Genomic DNA, 20,524 nt, shown 5'->3' on the forward strand with positions numbered 1-20,524 from the left:
TGGCCCAGCAGGGCCAAGTGGAGAGTGGAGTGGGACAGCTTTGATCCCAAGACCAGGCTCCCAAGTATGGGCTGCCAGGATCATCTTGAGAGAGTCGGGATGAACAATCCTCATCTTTCGCCCAACCTGCACTTAGCAGGAGGCAACAGTTGTGAATGGGAGCCAATCTCCAGCCCCACAATCTCCTGCTTTTTGCTGGGAAACCCTGATACCCTGATACAGAAATCCTTAACTAATATCAAGAGCACATATGTCTGAGGTGGAAGTAGCAGATGAAGCCTCATTCCAGGTCAATTTAGGAACCAGAAGCCGGTTAGACAATATTTAATGAGTTCTTTCGGCATGCTGGGGAAATGGGGGTGAGAAGAAGCTCAGAGAAGCTAAACCAGACGAGCCTGCTTCCTCAGCCTCTAGGCTTTTCCAGACATGAAGCTCTCAAGGGCCTAAGGTTCTGCCCTCCATCCAGCTTCACTGGATGGTCTACAAACTAGAGCTGCAGAGTTTGGGATCAGGGAAAGAATAGGTTCAGGTGATCCATACTGAATCCCTTGTAGTTGACCAGCCTGAAACCACTCATCCCAGGTATTTTGGGGGGTCCTTTTCTTTCAGCCTGGTAGAATTCAGTCCCTAAGAGACAGGCACCCCAAGACAGGGAAAGACATAAAGCTGGAATGAGAAAGGGAGAACCAGAGAAAGCCTCAAGCAAACATGGCAAACGTGAAGCCATCATTCTTGGGGGTTCTGGCATTCCTTTCCTCTGAATGCTTGTTAGGTGGATGGAGTGGTAGAGTTGGAATGCTCCTTAGCATGTCTTAAATCCTGATGTGTGGGAGAGGGGCTGGGATCTGAGATGCGAGATCAAAGACCGTGCCCCGGCCTCTGCCTCCGTCATGGTCCTGCTTTCTGGTGGATGTGCCAGGGGCCGGCTGCGGAGAGTTCCCAAAGGAGAAACATAAACTCAAGACTTAGCAGTGTCTGCTTTCAAACACCAAACCAGTGGGTGCTGGCTGTGGTGCCGATGTTCTTGCAGGGAGAGAGCTGGCTTCCAGCTTCACCAAGAGACCGTGAGCGCAGAGTGATAACAGGACTGTGTAGACCCTGCCAGCATCTTTCCAGGAGGTCACAGAACTGAGCATCCTTCTCCCCACCTCCGCGTTGTTAAGTGTTCATGGTCCTGACCCTCACACCTTGAATCCCACCTCCTACTGTTTCTTTTTCAGAACAGCCACCATTTGGTCACTTCTTAATTCCTTGGGGCAGAGCATCATACATCTGAAACCACAGATAATTCCCCAACTTCATTTCCACCAGCAGCTTCAGACCTCATCTTCCACCCACCCAGCTGCTGACAAATGGTCAAGAAGAGAATTTGGGGCTCATAGTATTTTATTACCCCACCCCCCCATCGGATGGATGTTCAGGGAAGTGGCCACAGGTGAAGCGAACAGGGAGACATTAGGGTCGGATAAACCTAATGCAGAGTTATCAGGCCCATGTGGTAGAGAGCTGGTTTACCTTCCATCTCAAAACAAGGCTGAGGGAGTGAGCAGAATTCCAAAGTGCCAATTCAGGGGAGTGCCAATGGGGAAATTGAGGCTTGATGCTTAGATAGAGTGAAGTAAGGGTATGCGTGGGTTTCTTCTGATCTAAGATAGTGTGTTTTAAAGCCATAATGGGCCTGTAGGGGCGTGGAGGAGGATGTAAGAGCCTTAAACACCAAGTTTTTAGGGGAAGGGTTAAGGCCCTGGTTGGGGATTGCTGAGAGACTGGGCATTGTAAACAGGCATGGAACTGTTTATGTGTTTTGAGAACGTCCCTGGCATCCCCTGGGCCCTGAAATTCCCCCATCCCCATCCTAACCAGCCTCATTACCCACCCCCTACTGGGCTGGACCCACTCAGGAATACTGCCAGATGGACCAGAGCGTGACCAGGGTGACGCTGTAGGCCAGCACCGCCAGCAGGTAGATGCGGAAGAGCAGCTTGTCCAGCACGGAGCCCACGCGCAGCCAGTCCCGGGCCACCTCTCGGCTCTCCTCCCGCTTTTCCAGGAAGTGCCGGATGGAGGTCAGCTCCTGCAGCAGCCCACGCACCGCCAGGGAGGCCTCCCGCGGCGGTGGGGGAGGGCTGCCACTGCCCCTCGGGGTCTTCTCCAAGTCCCGGGATCCCCCCAGATGGTTGCAGTGGTTTGTCATGTCTAGAAGAAGGGCAGAGCATTGGCAAAGGAGGGAGGCCCAGCAGCCTTGCTTGAACACTGACCTTTATGTTTCTAAGGCCTCAGACATTTTTCTTATGTATAATCTCAGACCAAAAAAGTATAGAGAATAACTTACGTATTTGTGTACCCACCATCCAACTTAAACAAATAAAGAAAGTCAGTACAGGGGCTTCCCTGGTGGCGCAGTGGTTAAGAACCCGCCTGCCAATGCAGGGGACACAGGTTCGAGCCCTGGTCTGGGAAGATCCCACGTGCCGCGGAGCAACAAAGCCCGTGCGCCACATCTACAGAGCCTGTGCTCTAGAGCCCACAAGCCACAACTACTGAACCCATGCACCACAACTACTGAGCCCATGTACCACAACTACTGAAGCCCACACACCTAGAGGCCTGCTCCACAGCAAGAGAAGCCACTGAAATGAGAAGCCCACGCACCACAACGAAGAGTAGCCCCTGCTCACAACTAGAGAAAGCCCGCGCACAGCAACGAAGACCCAACGCAGCCAAAAATAAATAAATAAATACATTTTTAAAATAAAATAAATAAAGTATGGTTCATTAAAAAAAAAAAAAAGCCAGTACAGTTGAAGATCCCTGTATACCTCTCCTTAGTCACATCCTTCATTCCCTCCCCACACCACCAAGATCATGAATTTGATATTTATCCTTCCCATGCATTTTTTAACCCATGGGCTTTCCCCAGCAATTTGATATCCATTTTTTCATTTGAGCCTCCCAGCAGCCCCACAGAGAGGCAGAGTAAGAGTAATTACCAACCACACTCTTCATCTGAAGATTCTAAAGCTTAGAGAGGTTAAGTGACTAGCCCTTGGTGACACAGTTGGAGCATCATTTAAAGGGGAGGCCACCAAGGCCCAGGTATCTGGACTCCAAATCCACTGCTCTGTCCACTACATCATATTGCCTCACTGCCCTCCTCTCCATGACTTCGAATCCTTCTAGACCAGAAAATACACCTTCGGATCACTACCTTCCCCAGGTGAGCAGTTGAATTAGGTATTAGGCTGTTGCATGAGCTCATGATGAGATGGTCTTTGATTAACCAAACATCTTCGGTAAAAGGCCTGGCCCCAGCCAGGAAGAAGACACAAAGGAGGGGAGTGGGGTGGAGAATTTAAAACACCAGCTTAGAGTCAGGTGGGCTTGGGTTCAAATTATGGGTTCACCAGGTCCTGGCTCTGTGACTTAGGGCAAGCTATTTGGCTTCTCTATGCTTCTGTTTGCTGTTTGAAAAATTAGAGTGAAGATCCTATTGAGGTGCCATGAGAATCACCTGTGATAATGCACGGACAATGCTTTGCGCCCCCCTGGTAAAGTGCTCAAGAAATAAACCAGCAAACCAACCACCACCACCACCAACAGCAAGGATGACAAATTCCTCAGGGGCATGAGGAATTTAGTGTCCCTCTGTGCCCTGTCTCTCTGCCTCATAGGTGTTTGAAATTCTGATGGACCTGGTCTTTGGCTGATTCTAATGAGAGAGTGTTGGGAACCCGGGTGCAGTGCTGTACCCCATGAGGCTAGCTGTCCCATAAGTGCCCGAGAGGCATCCATTTGACCCCCCCCCCCTCGGGATCCATCTCAGGAGAGGCAACCCTCAGCCCAGAGGTCTCGGCTCCTGACCTGCTCAGCCTCTGGGACTCCTAACCCCTCTCCGTCCCCACCTGGCATGATGCGCGAACACCAAGGTGAGGAAAGGGTTTGATTGATGCCTTTGGCTGAAGTCCACCCTGGGTTCTCTGTGCAGGATGGTACCCAGTTCCCAGGCCCTGCCCGGGCTCTCTGGCCCGGCTAGCCCTCCAGAGAATCCCTCCCATGTCCCTGCATCCAGGCCAGAAGTTCCCTCTGTCACCTGAGCAGTCATCGGTCTTGGCGGCCTGGGAGGTGGCTGGGGGCCTCCGGGAAGTGGACTGTTCCCCTGGGCAGAGGAGCAGGGCGACTCTCTCCAGGACCAGGCGCCGCAGCCAGGCGGGCACTGGCTGCTGCAGGTCCTGCTTGTGTACAAGCCGCACGATGAGGATGGTCTCGGCCAAGCTGATCACCAGAAGAGCCATGCACACGACGAAGTAGACACCTGTGCACCCCGGGGTGGGGCGGGAGTGGGGGACACACACGGGAGGTAGGAGAGGGCCGGTTCCTCCGTTCCTCGGCCGCGCTGAGCTCTTCCCCGGGAGCGGGCCTTACCGATGAGGGGCGTGCCGATGGCCGTGGCCGGCAGCGTGTCGGACACAATGATCAGGAAGACCGAGTAGCCCAGGAGGAGCGTGATCTTGAAGGAGACCCTCTCGCCACTGTCCGGGGGCAGGTAGAAGCCTACGATGTCCATGACCATGAGGAAAATACTGGGCAGCAGCAGGCTGACCGCATAGAATAGGGGCCGCCGGCGGATGACCACCTGGGACCAAGAGAGGAGCTCTGGGGGAGCCGGGAGCAGACGGGTCCTGCACCCAGGAACCACCACCCCATCCCAGAACCCCCTGCTTCGTGGTGCTTCCAGCCTGGATTGCTCGGAGAAGGAGATGGGCAGACCCCATATTCCGCCTCCAGATCCAGGCTTGCGGCTGTTCAGGAAAAGTAAAGGACAATTCAGTTGTGTTTCCCCACCTGCTTCATTGAGGGAAGAGTGTGAGCTGGGAAAAGGGCTATGCCTCCTGAAGTCTACCTGGGTGTGACTTTATTCATTGTTTTACCCACATCCGCTTCCTGTCCGACTCACATAGAACTTCATCTCTGCATAACAGTCGCTGCTTTCTATACTGAACTCCTGAAACTGGCTCAGCACCCCCAGCAGCTCCCACTCGCCCTGGTTCATGAAGACGCTCCTGTCCAATTTCACCTTTTCCGGCAGGCGCCACAGGGAGATGTTGATGTCCTGGACTGAGAGAGGAGAAATCAAGCAGCTTTGGAGTCTGGGCCAGGGGTGTGCCTGTGATGGTGGGGCAGCACCCATGTGGCGTGGCTCAAGCCTCAGCTCTTAATCTTCAGCCTCAGTTTTCTCAGCTATACAATGAGGTAATAGTGCACACTGTACCTGTCTGTGCAGTGGGGCTGTAACAAGGGAGACGAAGTCTTGGATGGAAACACAGCAAAATGCGAAGAACCAGCGAACCATTTATTAGGAAGCTCTCTCCTCTCTCTGTTTCTGTTTCTGTCTTTGTCTCTGTCTCTCTCTGTCTTTCTCTCTCTCTGTCTCTGTCGGTCTGTCTGTCTCTCTCTCTCCCACACACACACACACACACACACACACAGCCTGTCAAGCACCTTTCTAGGTTTCCTGTTAGAATTTCTCATTTAGGCAATGAGTAAGAGTCAGCTTTCGTCACCTTTGCCGTGACAGAGCTGCCTGTCTTTAAAGGTGCATTAGGAAAATAAGCAAAACCCTCACTTATAGAACAGCAGTTATACTGCTCTGTATCAGTACTAGAGAATCAGATATACATGTGCACAAAAGGACAGGAGTATCCTGTGCAGCAAAATATTGGGAAAGATCTAAATGGCTACCAATCAGGAAAATGCTTAATAAAGTATTATGCAGTCCAAATCATAAGCTATTCTACAGCAGTCAAAATTTATGAGGAAGAGCTAAATCTGCACTAACTTGGAAAAATGTCCAAGACCTGTTGTTGAGTAAAAAGGCTCAGATACCAGTATATAATAGAACATGAAATATTTTGCATTTATGTAAAATAAAAACCTATAAGACAATTTCCAGGCACTTTCCATAGATGTGTATGTATGTGTATGTATTCAAAGGATAGAGTAGGATCTGGAAGAACATATTATGTGAAGTTTATACTGATAAAAATTGTTAAGTCTTGGTGTGGGGAGTTGTTGGTAAGAGTTTGGGACTGAGAGTAAAGGTCAAAGATCAAAGATTATTTGTAATTACGGCTTTAAAAACATTTTTTTTTGCCACGCTGTGTGGCGTGCAGGATCTTCGTTCCCCGACCAGGAATCGAACCCCTGCAGTGGAAGGGCAGAATCTTAACCACTGGACCGGAAGTCCCTGTAATTATGGCTTTTGTTCAAGGGAGTTAGGTATTACCTTTGCCATTTACAGTAATGCAATAAAGTCAGGATAGAACTGGAGGATGCCTTTTTGCAGTAGGGCAATTCTCACTTCACTAGACCATACTGGGCACCTAGCGTTAGTCCACTCAATAAAAGTTTACCGAGCATCTTCCTTTGGGCCAGGCACTGCCCTGGGGACCTAATGGTGGATAGAAATCATGTCGCTGCCCTCTCTAAGTTTCTATCTGGAGGAGTAGACGTTGAACAAGTCCTTACAAGTGACTAGAAGTGGGGAGAACAGGAGACTATGAAGTTGAGTGCTGCGGATGCCTCATCTGGGGGATGAGAGGGGGTTTCCCTGGGGAACGGACGGGGACACTGTGATTAGGAGAAGTGTAGAGGAGTTGGCCCAGCTGGAGGGGGGGGCAGTGGGGCAGAAAGAGGAAAGGGGGAGGGAGGGGGAGGGGCACGTTGGCCTAGGAGAGGAAGCGGCATGTGAGTAAAGGAAAGAACAAGGGGCTCTGGGGCCCAGGAAGGCAGGCAGCTGGGCTGGGGAGCGCACACCAGGTGAGGCCGGAGGGGTGGCCACACTTTGCAGGGGTCTCTCGGCCAGGTAAGAGATTTGGATTGTGTCTCAGGGAAGCAGACAGTGACGTGATCAGATCTGCATTTTCATGAGATCTCCCTGGCTGCTGTGAGGAGCGTGAATGGCGGGGAGGGAGGAAGAATGAATGGGTGGGTACAGCTAGGAGGCTACTGCAAAAACCTGGGCAGGAGATGAGGGTTGCTTGCCCTGGGGGAGGGTCCATCAGTGGAGGAGTGGTTGGATTTGAAAGACATTTCGTGCCAGATCCTACTTGTGATATTGGGAAAGAATTGTCCCTGAGCATCTTGCTGTCAGTTTACACTGTCTCATTCAATCCTTATGACAACTGAGGGAGGCGACAAGGGCAACAATGGTAGTGCCATTTGGAAGATGAGGAAACAGAGGCTCAGCAACATTAAAAAACAAGGGGTGATCAAGTTGGAGGAGGGAGACTGCATCCTAGGGTGTGCTCCTCAAGCAGGCAGCCTGGGCGCCCCCAACATGTGCTCCCGCCTCCCGAAGCCCACAGACTCACTGGTGTGCAGCCAGCTGGTGAAGGTCAGTGAGCAGTTCTGTACATCGAAGGGGAAGTTGTAGATGTCAAGGCTACAGGCGGTCACCACCTGGAGGGGCTTGTAGTTCTGGACCTCTCCATGATGCTGGACATACACGTACGGGATATTTGGAGACTTCCCCACGTCCACACTGGCCAGGGAAGAGGGGTCGGTTTGGGACTCAAGAAGCAGGTCAAGCCGTGGGAGTCTGAAGGTCTCTGAGCTACTCGGCAGGGAAAGAAACGCAGGGAGGGTCTAGGCAGCAAGACAACCTGGCGGCTTTTTCTGGCCTCCGTTTTCCCAAGCTTCTTATCTATCTTAGGTTTCCTCACCTGCCATTGCCAAGGCCACTTTCCAAGCAGTAAAGGGCATTTCTCATTTATTCCCCTGGCAACCTCGCCACAAAAGGCAGGCCAGGACCCGCAAGCCACGGGTTGTAAGGAGAATGCCCAGCTGTCCCCATGTGCCCCCCACCCGGGCTGGGCTGACCTCAGCCCCCAGGATCGCCAGCCCGATGGTGACGGGCAGGCTTGGTGGGAGAGCAGGACCTTGGGTTCCATCCCTAGAAGTCCTGTGAAATGAAAACCATCATTTCCGGAGTGGGGCAGGGGGGAAGGAACTGGCAAAATCAGTGAGAAGAATTGGAACAAAACAGCAGAGTCCTGCAAACTTCATCCCATTCTCTCAGCCAACCCCAGGCCGGGTTCTCCCAAGCAACCACTGCGGCTGAGCCTAGGATCCTGAGCCTGCAGCCTTCTGTGACATCAGGTTGAGAGATGAGAAGTCAAGACCAAGGCTACGTCACTGTTTAAGCTGGAGATCCAGCCAGAAACTGGGGCTCCCCAATCCCTCCAGCCTGAGCTATGCAAGGCTGGGGCTCTGAGTCAGCTGCCTCTCCAGATAACAAGGTGAATGGCATCCCCTGGAATTGGGTGATGCGGGGGTTACTGAGTGGAGGGCAACTGGCGCCCACCACCTTCTCCTTTTGTGCGTCTCCCCAGCCATCTTCCCAGACCTTGGATTCAGAAACCCAGGCAGTGGAGCCTGAAGAATGGGGAGAAGGAATGTTGGCAGATGGGAATAAAGGCTAGTGGGACCCACTTCATATCGGGGGTGCAATTTGTGGCCAGTGAGGCACATGTGTGACTTGAAAGTTTGAGTGTCTCCCGGCCCCAAATCTCCTTCGTGACCAGGAGCAGTAACCACCGCTAGCACTTCATTCCTTTCAGTAATATAACTGTCCCTTTTAAAAACGCAGCCGTCCCTCATTAGACTATTATGATTCAGTGTGGATTCATTCACTGGCCTCCCTTCCCGGGGAAGGGGGCCCTTGGACCAAGAAGTGCAGAGTTTCAACATCAGACTTAGAAAAAGAGGAGTTTTCTAAAAAGAAAAGAAAGGGAGAAAAAAGACAAAGGGGAATTGGGGCCCGATTCAACTTTACCTATGGTTCCGCAGGTCTAGTGGGGCATCTCAGATGCAACGGCAGTGATCCTGTCTCCCACCCCCTGGCTGCCCAGCATCTGATGACAGTACTCACAACTCGTTGATGAGGATGTCTGGGACCCAGATGCTGTCCGTGGGGATGGACAACTTGGTGATGTTGTCAAAGTCCTCAGGGTTCCACTGGAGAAACTCATCAGTCCAGTACTAGGGGAAGAACAGGAACGGTCACAGACTACTCCGTCCGTCTCAGGCCGAGTCGTCCGCAACTCAGGCCAACTTCACCACTTGGAGCCCAGGCAACAGGTGGGCATCTTCTTGGGAGAATCTGGGTGTCAGTGGCACCCAGACCACTCAGCAGTACCCAGAAGTCCCCCCACCTCTGTACTCACACATCCCTACAATGTGAATACAATGCAGCCTCTCCCTGGGAAGGTATTCAATCATTTCTAATGTTATAAACTCCCTAGCCACCAACTGAGGGATCTTAGACAAATTGCTTCTTGGGTCTTGATCGGCGCATATGTAAACAGGGATAATAGCATGCACCTCACAGGGTAGAGATGGTTATTACTAAATTTCAATCAATGCCTCCTCCACTATCCTGCCAGAATGACTGATCTAAAATGTAAATTTCATCACGTCACTCCTTTGTTTAAAACTCTTCAGTGGTGTTCCACTGCCGTTAGGATCATGGGCAGCAAAGGCCCACCTGATCTGGCCTCCACCTGTCTCTCCAGCCTCATTTTTCTCGCCATGGCTCTCTGTGGAGTCTACACTCCAGCCACATGGAATTAAACATTGTCAAAACCTCCACATCGCTGCATATCCTGCTCCCCCCATACTGCAGTCCTGTCTTCTTTATCGAGGTGAGTCTTACTCATCCTTCCAGATGTAACCAAGGAATCTGTCTGTTTCCTTCTCCAGGAGCCTCCCATGACCCCCACTCCCCAGGCTGAGTTTAGTGCCTCTTCTTTGCTCCCACAATTGGCATCTTTTCTTTGCTGCACAGGAGCGGCTATCTTGCTGCGTTGCATTGTCTGTTCACGTGTCTGTGGCCTCCACTAGTCTGTGAGCTCACTGTGGGCAGGGCCTGAGTCTAATCTGGTGCCTTAGCACAGCTGCTGGTACATAGTAGATTGGCATCTCCTACTGCTGGAGCAGACAAGTGACCCTAGAGGTCCAGAGGTGGGACTTAAGCCAGATGTCCCGGGAAAGGAGCCCCAGGATGCCTGTTCTGGCTTGGGTCCCTCTCTTGAGGCAGGTGTGCTGTGTATTAAGAAATCTCTCTAAGGCAGAAAGGGAGCAGGATGTCAGGAATCAGCATTCTGGCTTCTTCCTCCACCCCTCTCCCTGTCCCATGAGGAGCGGAAGGGATTTAACAGAGACCCATATACACCAGGTGTGTCCTCAGAGCCTCTCTCAGGTTTGACTTCTAGGAACCGTCCCCCGCCTCCTGCTGTCCTCTCTTCAGCCACTTTGGTGTCCCCTCCTGCTCTGATGTCTCCCCCACAGCCTCAGGGGCTGCCAGAGCAGGACCAGCCTGTGGACCGCGGCCCGTGCTGTCTCCTGCCCTCCCCCACCAGCTCCAAGCCAGAAATGCTGCCAAGGCCTCACCAGTGCCTGAATGATGCCCGCCGGAAGCTGGAAGAGCGGGCACATGGCCGGGGATGGGAGGACCAAGTGGATGGAATCATCCTGTTTCAATCTCCCAATCTGGTTGTCGTTCAATTTGGCTTTAATAGAAGGAGGAACTTTCTAGCAATTAGAGCTGTTTGAAAGCGAAGTGACTGCCTTCTGAGCTACCAGTCACCGAGGTGCTTGAGCAACAGAGGTGGGAAAAGCACTTGTTTGCGATGCTGTGAAAAACTTCAGAAACCAGAGGGGTGTGGAGGATTTCTCCTCCGCCAATCTTTAAGCCGCCTGCTATTCCCAGTCCTGAGGGTAGAGGGGTCCAGATCCAGGAGCTCCTGGATCTCGTGAGTGTGCCTCCCACCTCTTCCCTCCCCTCCCCTCCCCTCCCCAAGGCCTCTGAGATCCTGACTCCTTTGAGATGGAGGAGCCCCTCCAGGAAGGGAAAGTCCCAGTCCGAGGAAATGGGGGTGGGGGAGGGGCAGGGGCTGGTCAGCTCACCTGCCGGTACCAGATGTACGTGGTCAGCACCTGATTCTTCTCATCCTGCGGAAAGAACGGGAGCTCAGCCTAGGTGGCCCTGTGGGCTGTGGGCCCTTTGCACACACCAACCCCAACAGGAGCTGCTGCTCTGTGTCTCTGTTCCATTGGGAAGTGAGAGTGAGGAAATGAGGTGGAGGAAAAGGGGTGAGCCAGGAAAAGTTGGTCTTTTACTAGGACACACCTAGAAAGAAGTCCAGTGATTTCTTTTTTAACATCGTGTGTGTGTGTGTGTGTGTGTGTGTATCTTCTATTCTGTTGTGTATATTTTACATATACGTTGATAATAACACAATAGAAGATAATGATAGAAGACATATAACAGCATCATATAGATGTATATCTGTATATTTATATATATGTATCTATCTCCTACTCTAGCATGAAGTCAAGCTGTACAAAACCACATAGAACGAAAAATCCATCACTATCCCTCCCTTCCATCCAATTCCCAATTTCCCTTCCTGAAACAGCCAACTGACTCTAGTAGAGACAGCCAGAGAAGTCCGTTCCACCCATCCTACCCCAGCGCAGTGCCCTGCCTCTTGCAATTGCCCTCTCATTTATCTCTGCCCAATGTCCGACCTCCTCGGCTGGTCAGTGCACCCCACCCTACTTCAGTAACTGATTAATTGATTTATTTATGATTAATTCTTCAACAACGATTTAGTGACACCCGCCATGTACCCAGGACGTGTGTAAGACAGCAGGGATGTAGACAGCAAGGGTGTAGAGACGAATAGGACGGTGTGAACCCTCACACAGCTCACACAGGTAGGTACGATTGTGAAAACCGCATGCACTGAGTGACCCGCTGGCTGTAGGGTACAGGAGAGGCAGCCATGAGGGTGACCACAGTTTTCTGGTTTGGGCAGCTGTCCTGAGCCGTGGTGCCAGAGCACAGGTACTGGGGACGCTTGAATGCCCACCGTGTTGCCTGGGGGTGACTTGGTCTCACATGGTCTCCCACCCAGAAGGTCCACCTCTGAGCCGGGCAGTGGGGCCAGGCGCTCACCACGTTGAGGATGGCATAGACGATGACATCAATGGACACCGTGGTCGGAGTCCTCCAGTCCCGCACAGGCCGCACACCCTTCTTGTAGTTGGCCAGGAGGTGATCTGACAGCCGCAGCAGAGCTGGCCTGGAGGTGTCCCGGGCCTGGGGGCCCCGCCTGTGCTTGGCTGGGAAAGAGAACAGTTCAAATCAGACAACAGAGCCTGAGTCTCCCTGGCCAGTTCTCTGGCCCTGGTTTGAAAGCTATTAAAAGGAAAGTGTCCCCACCCTTCCCAGATACTCCCGCAGACTGAAATGCCCATCACTAGAGCGTTTGATCTGCAGAGATTCCTGCCCAAATCCAAAGATATTGTCTCCTAAGGGTAACCTAGGCACCCATTTACATGAGAAGGGAAGCTGGGCTGTGAAAGCAGGTGCCACAAGACAGGTGAGGTCTCAAGTAGGCCAAGGGCTGAGAAGGGTTGAGAGAAGCTGCCTGCCCAGAGGAGGTGGGCCCATGGGGCCCTGCATGAGGGGCTCTGGGAGATAAAGGGGAGCTGGCCCTCGGGTGTGATACTGGAAAGTGTGGCCCCAAGTGCACAATTTCTAAGCCCAATGGTCTGCCGAGGGTCAGCCTCAGCCAAGGTCACATCTCAGTGTCTGCATAGCTCATTGTCCCCTTGACCCCAGCCCGCAACTGGTAAGGAGAAAAGGGTGGGCATCCAGTGAACATGGACATTCCTTCTCCCTCCTGCAAAATCTACCCCGAGGAGATCCCTGCCCCCTCTCCACACTCACAGAAACTCCTGGGGAGTGTTTGCCAGGCCTCCTTCTAGGGTAGCTTTATGGGCAGGTTTGATGGGGTTAGGAAGAGGGCTGGGCTGAGGTGTGGAGGAAGCGAGGAGAAACCAAACGGTCCCCAGAGCAGGAGGCCTGCAAAGATAAAACAGTGAAACCCCAACCCCTAGGCCCTAGCCCTGCTCTCTGGGGATTTCATGAGCACCTCAGTTGTCCGTCTGGGAAACAGTAGAAGCACCTCCTGAAAGGTGCCAGAAATATGAAGGTGAAAGACGGGGTCGGGGAGGGGAGCAACTTGGAGAACCAGGGCACAGGCTGCAAGGCCGTGAGGGGCTACCAGGGGGAGACCAGGGTCTTTCACAGACCAGGGGCCAGCAGGCCCGGCTTTCTCTCGACAAGGCTGCTTCTTCTCCCGTCTCATCTATCATGTGTGGGCCTCTACGGCAACTTGGTCCTGCAGACCCCCCTTCCTGCCCCTCACCCACCTGCCCCTGATAAACTTTCAGCTTCCCTCAGAAAAGGCAGAGAAGAGCAGAGAGAAAGACAAGAGGACATTTAGTGAGTGTCCCCTTTGGAAAAATATCAATGAACATATTGTTCATTTCAGTCTTAGGAGAGGCCCTGGGAGTGAGTATCATGACACCCCATTTATAGATAAAGAAGGTAAGGCTCAGAAGCCTTGGTGAGGCTCCCCAAGGCTCAGAAAGATGAGTACCGTGCCCTGCAAGGGAAGGAACTGAAATTCAAACCCAGGTCCCTGTGTGTCTTCACTACACGACAGCCCAGATCCTATTGTCTGGGACTCTGATCTCTTTGGACAGAACAAGTCTGGGCCCTGAAGGCCTCAGAGCAAAGGACCAACGCTGGGAGGGACAGAGTTTCTCTTCAGCCAAGGAAACCCCAGACCACAGTCCTAACTTGCAGCCCAGGCCTACTCATCCCACTGAGTTTCCCCAAACGACAGCTCATGGGAGGAAAACCATTGTGCCCAGAAGCCCTTCAGATCCGTCCAATTAAGCACATCCTAACTGTGCCCCAGCCCCAGCTTCAACCCAGCTCTGGATGGAGAGAAAATCTTCCCAAATGGGGAACGAATATTGTCTGCCGCAAAAGGAAATGGATCCTTTTGTGACCAAAACACCCTGTGTCCCCAGGAGGCAGAAAGGGATGGGTGGGGGAATGCAGAGAGAAGTTTGGTGCTATTAGAGGTTAGCCCTGGAAGGAACTTTAGAGAACCCGTGCAACGAAAGCAGTGAAGCTGGGGAAAGATGATGGCATTCATTCTGGTCTCCACTCTACTGCTAAGGAGCTGTGTGACCTTGAGTGAATTACTCCCCATCTCTGGTCCACAGCATTCCCAGTTATAACAAGAAAGGATGGACCAAATGAGCTCAAAGTTCCCTTGCAGCTGCCCTTCGATGAGTTTGGGGGCAGGGCAAAAGAGAGGAGCCCCTATCCCATGCCCGTCTAAGCATTTCCCACACAGCTCAGGGTCCCTCTCTGCAAGCCCTGCTCTCACCTGACGTTCAACATCCCCAATTTCTAGCTGGATCCCAGTGTGTTAAAATCCTCTCATGCTCATATGCAGTAAGATCTCCAACCTTCCTGTAGCCCCACCCACTCCAAAACCCTCTTTCCCTCAACTTTTGGAGGAGCCAAGCATCCCCTATCCCACCTCTGTAGCTGCCAGCCAGGTCCTGCGTGCTTTCCCACTGTCTCCTTACCTTCTCCCTGTGCCAGGAGCGTGGGCAGAAGCAAGGCAAGCAGCGCCTGCGGCACCCACGGCAGCATGGCGAGCTACTCGCGGTGTTGGATGCCTCCAGCGGCCTTCAGGGTGAGCCCTGCTGAGGACCAGCCCGCCTGCCCTCTGCCAGCCTCATATCCCAGCCAGCCTGCCTCTCCCAGCTGGCTGCTCCCTGCACCTTCTGAGGCTGCAGCCTCGCACTGCCCCGGCCACCAGGGCTGGGAAGCCGCCAAGTTATCCTGCAATCAATCCTTCAGCTGGATCAGGTTTCAGGGCGGGGAAGGAAGAAGAGGGAGCCAGTGAGAGGGGAGCCCACCAGGCTGATGTCATGCGGCCAGAGCTCAGTCCACCCATTCAGCCAGGTGGCCTGGCCAAGTTCCCCAAGGAGCAACTTGGTGTCCGGGGGCTACAGGAGCTCCTGGAGCAAGGATGCAGCCTGTCCGCTGGGAGGTGCTTTAGGCTGCTGCCTTCATTTATGCCCGTCGGTAGCATCGGGCTGGGGCAGGGTGGGGTGGGATCCGAGAAGCAGGAAGACCATGCTTTAACTCCACAGGTGACACAGTGCCCCTAGCTAAGCGGGTGACTGGGCATTATCATTAAAGAGCAAATACACATTTAACTGCTCCCCTGCCACACACACACACACACACACACACACACACACACGGATACAGAATGTCCCATTCTGTATCCTTGGGGCTCCCTGTGTGTAAACATGAGGCACCCCCCGCCATGCTGTATTTTGCTCCAAGCCCAGGCCAACGTGGCCTGGGGCCCATTCCTTCCACTGAGCCAAACCCTCCAGAGACAGAGAGCCAGGAAGGAGCATCAGACACTGAACTTGATCTAAAAGGGGCAGCACCAAAGCTGGAGGAAAAAAAGGGACAAGAGGGGCTTCCCTGGTGGCGCAGCAGTTGAGAATCCGCCTGCCAATGCAGGGGACACGGGTTCGAGCCCTGGTCTGGGAAGATCCCACATGCCGCGGAGCGGCTAGGCCCGTGAGCCACAACTGCTGAGCCTGCGCGTCTGGAGCCTGTGCTCCGCAACAAGAGAGGCCGCGATAGTGAGAGGCCCGCGCACCACGATGAAGAGTGGCCCCCGCTTGCCACAACTAGAGAAAGCCCTCACACAGAAACGAAGACCCAACACAGCCAAAAATAAATAAATTAATTAAAAAAATAAAAAATAAAAGGGACAAGCGGAAGATGAAAAGAAACAGAAGGTAAACTATAGAAAGGGGAGATCTGGAGAAGGAGAAGGGGGAGAAGTAAAAAAGTAAAAAGAAGCAGAAAAGGAAGACGAGAAGAGAAAGAAAAATCGGTAGGAAACTGAGAAGGAAGAGGACAATAGAAGTAAAAGGCAAGGAAGGAGGGGGACAAATAGAGGAAAAGAAGGAGGAAAAGAAGAGAAGAAAGAGGAGGGGAAAGGATGCAGCAGAGGCAGCAGGAAGGGGCTGAGCCGTAAGCCCCAGGTGGCCTGAATGCGGCTGACCGTCCCCGAATGGGACCCTGGGCAATGGGCTCTCTACACCGTGGTGGACCATCTCGGGGACGGTAAGGAAGCCTGGAGACCCCGTGCCAGGGACCCCAAGCTTTCACTTCTGCAGTGAGCTCCTGGGACCCTCTGGGACTGCCCAATTGTGTTAGGGAGGGAAGAGGATGTCTTCTGCCCAGCGTGTGCATTAGAGAATTAGCTTCTTAGGTAACAGAATTAGAGCGAGCCGGGCAGGCCACGGCCTCCAGTGGAGATGTATTGCCTGTGCGTCTCTCTGATAGAGCAGCAATCAAGTTTCCCCTGAAGAAATTAATGGACTTGATGGCACAACAGACAAGGGGAGTTGGAGCTGTGGCCAGTGGCGGGGTGTAAATTGCCTCCGATGAAACTGTGGAGTCACTTTTGTCCCTTTTAAACAAGATAAGAATTAGTGCAAAGATGAACTCTCCTTGGCCAGTGGGGATGAGGGAAAAGCAGAGGCCTGGCTAATTTGATTCCTGAGCTCTGCCCGCAGACGACCAGGCTCCTCCCAGGGAGGCAGACGCACAGATGGCAGCCATCCAGTGTGGGTAATGAAAAGCTCGGAGGCTGTAGGGTCTGCAGGCCTTTCTTTGTGTCCAGATGCTCCCAGAACCATGGGAAGGAGGACTTTGTTCACATGTGTGCCTGGAGCTTTCCACCCATTCATGATGCTGTCCCATGACATAGTCCTGTATCACTTTTCTTGCTCCCATTTTCCAGGTTAAAACACAGAGTCCAGAGAGCCTCCAGGACTTGCCTCAGTTCCCAAAGCTACTTATGGATGGAGCTGAGATCCTCCAGACGCTTGGTTCCAGCCCTTCCCGTTACAGCTGTGTGCTTCCCATCTCCTCCAGTAGACTTTTACTGGTCTGTAAAACTTTTACCACCAAAGAACCTGATCTTTTAAAACCTATAAACCTATAAAAATTCTGCAACCTGTAGTAACATCTGGCCCCACTAGAGGCCCACTGGCTAGAGAAGGGCTGGGGGAAGCATATGGTTTCTCATTGTGGTGCTAAATGGGAGATAGATCTTTATCCTCCCCCAACGCCTTGAGGAGAGGGATTCACGAAGCCCATTGGTTGGACACCCAGGCTTGGTTCTCGCTCACAGAGTCCCTGTGAGACCCACCTCTCTTTGCTCTGGGGGTGGCATGGGGGGCAGCCTTTCTACCACCCAGTTCCAGGGACCTGACACATCCTGGCCTGGAGGCTGAACAACTTAGGGGTTGTCTATTCATGGAGAGGGTGGAAACCAGGAGGATCAGTTTTCCTAGTTCCCCTCCCCCAAGAGGCAGCAGTGGCCTTTATAGGAAGGAGAGAAGAGGAACAGTGTCTCCAGACATTGGAGGGTCTCTTGTCTCTGGGTTTTTCTTTCCTCGATGTCCCATCAGGTCCCATCACGACCTGTTCTCTAATAAGGCACCGGTCCTTGGAATGGTCTGGTTCCACACCACTCCACCAACAGTACCTGCTATTTATCAAGCATACTATGTGCCAGGCACTGTGCTAAGCTCTTTATCATATTTAATCCTTACTCCCTACGAAGAAGATATCATTCCCATATTGCCAGTGAGGAAATTGAGGCACAGAGAAGTTAAGCAACCTTACATAGCCAATAAGTGGAGAACATGGTATTAAGTCTTATAGACTCAGAAGCCTGGGCTTTTAACCACCTGATGGCACTGAGTCCCAGAGCATCTCTGGATTTAGACCCAGGCTGATTAGACTCTGGCTCCAATCCCGGGAATGCACGGGGTCCACATTCTTGCCTTGATTGGTTTTGTTGAAAAGGTAGGCTCACGAGCCTGCTAATTAAAGACATTTTTATTGAGGCGTGTCATAAGTAGAATATATGATAATTTAATGGACTGTTAAGTGTACTATTTTCCCCACTACAAAATGGATTCAGAAACACCACACTCTGCCATCCTGGTCCCAGCAAAGCTCATTTCTGTAAATGTCAGATATGGGCTGCACAGTAAATGTGGAGCTGGTGAACTCTGTAGCCCCTCCTCATGGTATGGACGTGATGCTAGAGTTTTTGGAGTCTAGTATTACTCTGTAGAGTCTGGGTGCATGAGGTGGGGCTTCATTAGAAGGATGAGGTTATTTCTTGTGTCTTGCCACCTGAGGAAAAGGCTTTTTTCTAGCCCTCCAACCAGACAGGATGGAGATTCTGAAGTAAGTGATACATTGGGGCTTTTTCTCTCAATATTGACCCCCAAAGGTCAAGAAGACCAAGGGTTTGTTCCTAGGAGGTGGTTGCTTATATTGCCACCTTCCACATGCAGACAGGCAAGAGGTAGGAAGGAAGACACCCAGGCAAGGGGCCTGTGAAGTTATGCTGTTCTTTTTGGGACTCTATGAAGCTATTTTGGGACACTAGGTCGAGGAGGAATGAGTGCCCTGTGCCCTACAAGATGGACTGTCTCAGTCTTCATGTATCCCTTTGCTTACTTCCCTCATCTTTTCCCTTAATATGAACTCAATAAGGAATGCCCCACCTTCATCCTCCATGCTAAGGGGAGGAGAAGGAAGGGGAACTTACTACTGATTAGGCCAGTGTGGTGGCAGCAGCGACGGTCTGAGAGAGAAGCACTGAGAACAGTGAAACCCAAGGGACCATGATGGGCTGCTTGGTCCCACTGCCTCGCTTGCCTGGCCATCTTCCTGCTGCTAAACTTCAGAGATCAGGGACTTGTTTTCACAAGGGAGCTGGTAATCCTTCACACAACCCATGGTGGTGGTGGTGGGGTCATGGGTGTGAGAAACAGCAGAACAGGCAGGGTCCTTCTGGCACCGAAGGATGGAGGTCTCACTCAAGTCCTTGCAAAGATCCAAGAAGGGGGTATTCCAGCCTCTTGAATATGTCTCCTTCCTAAAGATGAAACTTTCCCCCTTCCCTTTTCCCTAAATTTCCATCAAATTCTAGCTTTTTCAGCTCCTTGAGATGGAATCTCTTCTTCTGTGCCCCCCAAAACAGAGAAACTTCTCCAAGGTAGAAGGTCTTGGAAAGTGCATCTAGAATTAGCAAGCTAGTAACAAAGGCCAGGCCTTAATGGGGCTGGTTATGGGTCATTAGTCCATCTGGTCATCCGAGATCTAGACCTGGGGACAGAAGGTCATTTGGCTTAAATTTCTCTCTCACTCAAAAGAATTACTAAATTCCAGGGAGGAAGGGACCAGAGAAGACACCTTATTCCTAGTGAGTGGCCATTAGTCCATCTGGACTAGAGCTGGGCCTGGGGACGGAGATGTTTTGGCTTAAATTTCTCTCTTACTCGAATTCTAATTCCTATCAAGGAAGGAACTGGAGTGGCCTTTTTATCCACCCTCTTGTTTCCGGGAAGATTAGAGTCTTAATATATTGCTATTAGTATTTTCTGAGAAATTATCTTTTTTTTTTTAAGATCTTTATTGGAGTATAATTACTTTACATTGTTTTGTTAGTTTCTGCTGTATAACAGAGTGAATCAGCTATACTTACACTTATATCCCCATATCCCCTCCCTCTGGCGTCTCCCTCCCACCCTCCTTATCCCACCCTTCTAGGTGGTCACAAAGCACCAAGCTGATCTCCCTGTGCTATGCGGCTGCTTCCCACTAGCTATCTATTTTACATTTGGTAGTGTATATATGTCAATGCCACTCTCTCACTTCGTCCCAGCTTACCCTTCCCCCTCCCCGAGTCCTTAAGTCCATTCTCTATGACTGAGTCTTTATTCCTGTCCTGCCCCTACCTTCTTCAGGACCTTTGTTTTTTAGGTTCCATGTATATGCGTTAGCATACGGTATTTGTTTTTCTCTTTCTGACTTACTTCACTCTGTATGACAGATTCTAGGTCCATCCACCTCACTACAAATAACTCAATTTCATTTCTTTTAATGGCTGAGCAATATTCCATTATATATATGTGCCACATCTTCTTTATCCATTCATCTGTCTATGGACACTTAGGTTGCTTCCATGTCCTGGCTATTGTAAATAATGCTGCAATGAACATTGTGGTACATGACTCTTTTTGAATTACGGTTTACTCAGGGTATATGCCCAGGAGTGGGATTGCTGGGTCATATGGTAGTTCTATTTTTAGTTTTTTAAGGAACCTCCATACTGTTCTCCCTAGTGGCTGTATCAATTTACATTCCCACCAACAGTGTAGGAGGGTTCCCTTTTCTCCACACCCTCTCCAGCATTTACTGTTTGTAGATTTTTTGATGATGGCCATTCTGACTGGTGTGAGGTGATACCTCATTGTAGTTTTGATTTGCATTTCTCTAATGATTAGTGAAGTTGAGCATCCTTTTATGTGTTTGTTGGCAATCTGTATATCTTCTTTGGAGAAATGTCTATTTAGGTATTCTGCCCATTTTTGGATTGGGTTTTTGTTTTTTTGATATTGAGCTGCATGAGCTGCTTGTATATTTTGGAGATTAATCCTTTGTCCGTTGCTTCATTTGCAAATA

The 20,524-nt window shown here is 51.4% G+C and overlaps 1 protein-coding gene across 1 annotated transcript; it reads right to left on the minus strand.

Annotated features, from left to right (window-relative positions):
- Nucleotides 1-1,897: 1,897 nt before the first annotated feature.
- Nucleotides 1,898-14,587, minus strand: HTR3A (5-hydroxytryptamine receptor 3A). Its single transcript, XM_068555457.1, has 9 exons — nt 14,521-14,587; nt 12,020-12,186; nt 10,966-11,010; nt 8,930-9,039; nt 7,371-7,540; nt 4,955-5,115; nt 4,423-4,633; nt 4,091-4,312; nt 1,898-2,196 (listed from the first exon to the last, which is right to left on the minus strand). Exons 1-9 carry the CDS (start codon nt 14,585-14,587, stop codon nt 1,898-1,900), a joined length of 1,452 nt encoding a protein of 483 aa, XP_068411558.1.
- Between the last annotated feature and the right edge of the window lie 5,937 nt (nt 14,588-20,524).

Source organism: Eschrichtius robustus, chromosome 11, assembly GCF_028021215.1.
Source record: "Eschrichtius robustus isolate mEscRob2 chromosome 11, mEscRob2.pri, whole genome shotgun sequence".
NCBI lineage: Eukaryota > Metazoa > Chordata > Mammalia > Artiodactyla > Eschrichtiidae > Eschrichtius > Eschrichtius robustus.